General features: G+C 40.3%; 1 protein-coding gene across 2 annotated transcripts; it reads right to left on the reverse strand.

Moving 5' to 3' along the window:
- Positions 1–266: 266 nt before the first annotated feature.
- On the reverse strand, positions 267–6,032 carry MORF9 (plastid developmental protein DAG). Of its 2 annotated transcripts, none has more exons than XM_088964928.1 (6): positions 5,873–6,032; positions 4,411–5,504; positions 1,116–1,213; positions 967–1,032; positions 661–859; positions 267–569 (listed from the first exon to the last, which is right to left on the reverse strand). In XM_088964928.1, exons 2-5 carry the CDS (start codon positions 4,797–4,799, stop codon positions 684–686), a joined length of 729 nt encoding a protein of 242 aa, XP_088821054.1. In that variant the 5' UTR covers positions 4,800–5,504; positions 5,873–6,032; the 3' UTR covers positions 267–569; positions 661–683. The 2 variants fall into 2 exon arrangements, with proteins under 2 accessions (XP_088821054.1, XP_088821053.1); XM_088964927.1 differs by lacking the exon at positions 5,873–6,032 and adding an exon at positions 5,598–5,659.
- Positions 6,033–6,457: the final 425 nt, after the last annotated feature.

The following is a 6,457-nucleotide window of genomic DNA, read 5'->3' on the forward strand; positions in this document are numbered from 1 at the left end:
ATTTCTTCTTGCAAAACTATCATAAAAGAAATGCTTTTGCTTTTCAAAAAAAAAATTTGGAACAAGCACATCATCGATTTAATAGCTAATCAAAATATGATAGAAGGAAACAACCATAGAATCAAGCAGGCAGCATACATTTCATACATCAAACAGGAATTTGCCAAATATCAAAACCATTGCCATTGAAAAAAACAGTTGAACTAGTTTATCCAACACTAGAGTAAACCAACCTACCAAGATAAGCTAGGAAAACCTTTCTTCTCTTTATGATAAACTAGAAGTAAACTTTATTAGCATGCCTAGCAACAAGATCATAAGTATAACTATAGCCAAATCGATTATCTTAAAGGTCAAAAACAATCTTACAAAAATACTCTTACACAATCTAGTTTCTACCAGATGGAACCACACTGAAGGCCTTAATTATACATGAGCAGAATCTTCACCATAGACAATATTTAGGCAGCACCTCCATCCAGTCATGATAGGGCCTCTAACAAATAACCAACAATGAGTTACAGAAGTTTGCAAAGTCCCGCCATTTTCAAAATCAAAGCAGTAATAACCTGTAAAATCACACTCTAATGAGCGATCTGGTTGAGCCTGGAATTATAGAAAGACTGAAAGAATCAAAGAATATTGAAACTCCACTGTTACATGTATATCCAATTCTGATTATCTTATCCAGAGGCTGAGTCTGGTTGAGCTGCCTCTTGTCTGGGTCTCCTGCGTTCAGGCGGAGGGCCATCTCTCCGTCTTTCATATCTTCTACTCTCGTATTTTGATCCACTCCGTTGCTTTGGTTGATAAGTGGGGTATTTGCATGGTATTATCTCCCCATTAATATACTTGTCACCTAAAAGAACAGTCATAGTGAAAAGATAAGGTTCATTTAGAAACCATCAGCTCATGCATTCTTTTTAAAACAAAACAACAATAGACATAATGATTTAAAAAACCAACCTCCATAATCCTTATTTTTCACATCTATATATGAATCCGGCAACACCCAAAGAACTCCAGGCAACCCTAAGTAGAGCATAGTAGCATACAATAGAAGTAAGCACTCAGCAAACAACATAATCATCTACACAAAGGGAAAAAACACTTACCCTTGAATTTCTCAGATGTTTCTTCAGACACAGTACATTGGAATCCAGTGTAGGTGGTAGTACTAAAGGCATACATGTTCTTCTTCGCTTCTTCCATACTGCAACATTGGATGTCAAAGAAGCTCAAGAGAAAATAACACATAATGACTAGAAGGATACGTGTTCTTTTTTCTAAAACAGCAAAGAAATAACCCCCCTATCCTCAACATTACATGTTAAATCAAATGTAGCCAGATCCCGATCTCCCCCCCCCCCAACATCATGAAAAAGGAAAAAAAATAAAAATCTCCAAACCGCTACTTTCCATAGTAAGCTAATGAAGAAAAATCTGTAATATAAAAAAAAATGAATCTTTTTTATGATAAAATTCAATAATGCAATCTGAACGAAAAAAAAGTTTTGTAGCAAAAGTTCTAGCAAATAGATTAAAACAGGTAATTGGGGAAATAGTGGCACTGGTGCAAAGTGCCTTTATTCAAGGAAGAAAATAGTGGACAGCATTCCCATTTGCCAATGAGGGGGTGGAGGAAAGAAAGAGAAGTAACTTCGGAGGTTTAGTCTTCAAAATTGATCTTGAGAAAGCTTATGATAGGGTGGATTGGAAATGTCTTTGGAGAATCCTGGAGTTGAAAGGTTTTGGGGAGAAGTGGATTAGTTGGATGAAGGGATGTGTTCAAGGGGCCTGGTTCTCAATTCTCATCAATGGCTCCACCCAAGGGTTCTTTAAGGCTTCTAGGGGACTATGCCAAGGTTGCCACCTATCCCCACTTCTTTTCTCCTTGATTGCTCATTGCTGATATTCTTGATGCCTTCATTAAGAGAGCGGCAAACCTGAGGCTTATCAGAGGTTTTAGAACTGGTATGGAGAACCTTCATTTGACTCATCTATAGTATGCAGATGACACTATCTTCTTTCTTGAGGATATGTTGGAATTTCTCAACTTAAAGAGGGTGTTGACTTGCTATGAAGCAGTTATAGGGCTAAAAGCCAACTTGCAGAAGAGCAGTATTATTGGTATTAACGTGCCTCATCAAAGGTTAGTCAAGTACAATAATACAGTGGGTTGTAAGGCAGAACCTGGCCCATAAAATATCCCAGTTTACCTTTGGGAGATAATCCAAAAGAAGGTATAGTTTTGGGTTCCAGTCATTGAAAAATGTGAGAAGAGACATAAAACTTGGAGAAAAAATTATATCTGCAAAGGTGGTAGACTTGCTTTGATCAAGGCCTCCTTGTCTAATCTTCCTACCTTTTTCTTGTCAGTGTTTAGAGTGCCAACAAGGGTAACAAATCAGCAAGAGAAGCTCCAAAGAGACTTCTTAAGGGAAGGTGGAGGAAAGAAGGATCACTTGGTAAGGTGGGAAGCAGTCTGTAATCCCAACAAAGAAGGTGGGTTGGGTATAGGCTGCATTTCTGAGAGGAACACAGGTCTCCTAGGCAAGTAGCTTTGGAGATAATAAGAAGAAACCACAATCCATGTGGGCATCTATAATTCGCAGCAAGCATGAGAGGAGCAGAACTGAAAGGGGTAGCTTCCCTTTGGCCAGTAGATTCTGACCTAACCTTAGATTCTGTCTAGGAGATAGGAACCTAATAAAATTCTCGACAGATCTCTGGTGGGGTCCTTCCCCCTTGTCTGGCTCCTTCCCTAATCTTTTCAATCTAGTGTATGATAAACAAGTCCTAGTCTCTTCAACCTTAATCACCGGCAGGCATGGTCTTTCCTTCAATTTTAATTTTATAAGAGGCCTAAACGACCTTGAATCACATGAGTTGTCCTCCCTTCTTTTGTTGTTGTCTAATGTGTATCTAACCTCTTCCTTCCATGATAAGTTAATCTGGCCTGGCACCCCTAATGGCTCCTTCTCCACCAAATCTTTCTTCAGTAGCTTAGTCTCTAGGTCCCCTCCTTCCTCTTTCCCATCAAGTAGGGTTTGGCTTTCTTCTGTCCCTCTGAGAATATCCTTTTTCTTGTGGAAGGCAGCTTGTGGCAAGATTAATACTTGTGATGTCTTGCAGAAGAAAAGGTTAGGGAAGTGGTGCATATCACTCCTCATGTCTGCATTATGTGCTTTGAAAATGGAGAATCTATTGGACACCTCTTGAGCAATTGCAAAGTGGCCCGCAGTGTAGGCAATTTCTTCTATATTTGATTTATGAAGGCAGCTTCTCTTGGATCTCTCCTAATACAGTTGATGAGTTCATATTGCGGTGGAAAGGTAGAAATCTGGGTGAAAGGGGTAGAATTTTTTGGAAGGCTGCAGTCCATGCTTCAATGTGGTGCATCTGGGAGGAGAGGAATAAAAGGCTTTTCGAAAATAAAGCTTCCTCGGAAGTGTGTTTAAAGAAAAGGATAATGAATGAAGACAAACAAAGCTTTCACCAATTATAGCTATGGAGATTTAAATAGGAATCTGTTAGAGATCCTTCTCTTCTACTTTTGGCCCTCAGCCCTCCACTTCCCCATGGCCTGATTGCACTTACACTCTGAGATTTGATGGAAGTTTAAGAAGAGCATTTGACTCTCCTCCAATGGCAGGAATCGGAGGTGTTATTTACAACTCAGAGGGAGGTATTTCTTGGGTTTTTAGCAGCCCTGTTTTAGCCCAAGATGCTTCTGAGGCTGAGGTTCAAGGTCTTTTGGTGGGTTTTCGGTCAGCTAGAGATCTACAGGTGGGGTCTTTACTGGTGGAAGGAGATTCTAGAATCACCATTGGGTGGGCCAAAAGGAAAAGTGAAGACCCCTGGAGGATCGCCCGTTTCTTGCAAGAATTTTTTGATCTCTCTGGGTACCTCCATTGCTGTTTCAGATGGATCCCTAGGAACTCCAATGTAGTGGCTGATGCTTTAGCTAAAAGTGGGCTGGGAAGGAATTTGATGCGTAGGGCAAATACGTTTCCTGTGTCTTGAGTGGGCTTTAGTTGCTTTTTTAGGAAACCCTGTTTTCCTGTGTACATCAACTCATTTAAATCCTTCCTTTCTTTTTAATGAAAGTTACCTTTTTCAAAAAAAGAAAAAAGAAAATAAGTTGTCTTTCTGAAATATTTTCTCTAAATTTGGACTTCCACAGCTACTGAAATAAAGTTGTTAATCGAATATGAATGCGAATGAAAATAATAGGACAGTTCAGAAATCAATCATCACAGAAGAACTAAAACTATTTTTATTTCAACCAAAAAAAAAAACTCCTAAAATGAGTAAGACCAAATGCTAAATGCGTAAAGAAACAGTAGAAGAAAAACAACACACAGACACGGACAGGAGAGAGAGAGAGAGAGAGAGAGAGAAGCGTACCTTCCCAACACAGTAGCAAGAGTGCTAAGATACGTATCGATCATCTGCTCTCTCGTTGGAGCCGGGTCTTTGGGAAACTCCATGACAATGAGCCAATGGTTGTAATCACAACCCGGTAGCAAGATGGTTTCCCTGGGCTCATTGTTATTGCTCCTCCTAGAAGTGTAGTCTCTGTCAACCGCCGCTCGAGTGGATGTCGATAACGAAGAAGAACTCAAACAAGGACGAGGTGAGAAGTAAGGTGCAGAATTGAATCGATATGAAGGAACAAGAGGAACCCGAGATATCGAAGCATAGACCGGAAGAGAAGATCTTGGCTTTAAATCAGTGAAATGCGAAGACGGGCAAATTATCATCTTTGAGAGGAGAGACGAATTGAATGTCGCCATTAGAGAAGTGGAAACAGCTGAGTGAGGGAGGACTTGATCGAGCGGGAGAGAAAAAGAACGAGAAATATAGATAAGGAAGAAATGGCGCTAATTTATTTTTAGGCGGATATTTTGGGGGTTTAGGGTTTAAACGAAATGATATGGTGGAATTTCCTTTTATCTTATGGTCCACTGAGTCAAATGATTGACCACATTGACCGTCTGATCTGTTGACTTTGCTATTAAGATCAAATACACGATATGAAGTACACCGTTTTCACGAAACTGGAGATGACCGAGCGAAGGTGAACTGAGAGAGGTAAGGCACAGCAGGTTCCTCACAAACCATCACCAGAATTTTAAGCGCTGAACTCTGAAGGCATTACTAAGACAATCAGATTTTACAAGAACACTATACGAACATATGGAGAAGCCGTTGGAAAGTTTCAACTCGAAGTAGTTGTGTAGCTGGAAGTTAAAGTAATCCTTTGGTTGAGCAAATGGAATGGAACGGATGAACATCGATCGCTTGCAGCAGTCAGCACATCTGCATTCTTTAACAAGAACTTGGCCATATAAGGACCTCGTTTCTGCTTCCACTGAGCCAGTTGAGCTCTACTTTCTTGAGGGAGCTGAGAGGGAAACCAGAGACCATATGTGATTTCCAGAAGTCTTCTTCCTCGAAGCTAAACGTACTCTCTCAATTTCCTCAGTATCAACCAGCTCCTGAAAAGCAAAGACATTTATGAAGGACTAAAATTAAACAGAAGAAGGAAAAGATTGAGTGAAACATGCATGCTCTTTGTCAGTGATGCCCACCTAATCAAGATGCCGTGGTTCGTCCATTTTCAATTTGAGTATCTTCACGTTTGGACAACATCTCTGCAGGGAAAATATCCCAGGCAGGCAATTCTTTTATTATCATCATCGACACCCTCATACCCAACTGCTTGAGAGTTGAGACAGTCGAGTTCAGGATCAGGAGGAGGCGAATTCCAGCACTCTTTCAACCCCAAAGGATGAATCTTCATATGGAAAGCACAAATGCAGACTCAACATAATACTACTGTTTTCGGACAACTTAATTATCATACCTGGAAACACCAGCTGCTCAATGCTAGAGATCTAACGTGGCTTAGATCTTTCAGAAGTGAAATTGTAAATCCGCCTTGGTGGTGGGACTGTACGAAGGATTGTTCAATACTGATAGTCGCATCAACCAGAAGTTTGGCATTCTTAACAGAGTGTGGTGACATGTGCCTCCCATGAGTTCTGAAGGATAACAGAGAGGAGAAGATATATTGACCACAAAAACTGGCTACCCATTATTAATGCCATTGCTTACAATTTAAACTCGGCTCACAGTTGAAGAACCCGAGAGGAATATGACATAGACGGAGGGTCAGTTCCTCTAAAACTGGACACCAAGAAACTAGAGTGCCAATGGAGCCACCAAGCAGGAATCCCCGGACCAAGGACAGACTTTAAGAAAGCTAAACACATTTAAATTAGATGGTTTAAGCTTGCAGAAACTCAACTGCAGGAATCTCAACCATGGGGATGCAAAGGGATGACGAGGTAAGCAAAAAACTAAGCTCAAGCTTCTCAACTTTGTCACGGTAAAGTTGATCCAATTGGTCAATCATAGAAGTACATCTAGAATTTATATATATATATAT

Source organism: Nelumbo lutea, chromosome 1, assembly GCF_056320005.1.
Source record: "Nelumbo lutea isolate HS-2025 chromosome 1, American lotus-T2T, whole genome shotgun sequence".
In the NCBI taxonomy this organism is placed as follows: domain Eukaryota; kingdom Viridiplantae; phylum Streptophyta; class Magnoliopsida; order Proteales; family Nelumbonaceae; genus Nelumbo; species Nelumbo lutea.

Coding starts and splice junctions, on each gene's coding strand:
- MORF9 (XM_088964928.1), bottom strand. CDS start 4,799: ATGGCGACATTCAATTCGTCTCTCCTCTCAAAGATGATAATTTGCCCG. Junction 1,214..4,410: donor CTTGCTACTGTGTTGGGAAG/GTACGCTTCTCT, acceptor CCAATGTTGCAG/TATGGAAGAAGCGAAGAAGA. Junction 1,033..1,115: donor AACATCTGAGAAATTCAAGG/GTAAGTGTTTTT, acceptor TGCTCTACTTAG/GGTTGCCTGGAGTTCTTTGG.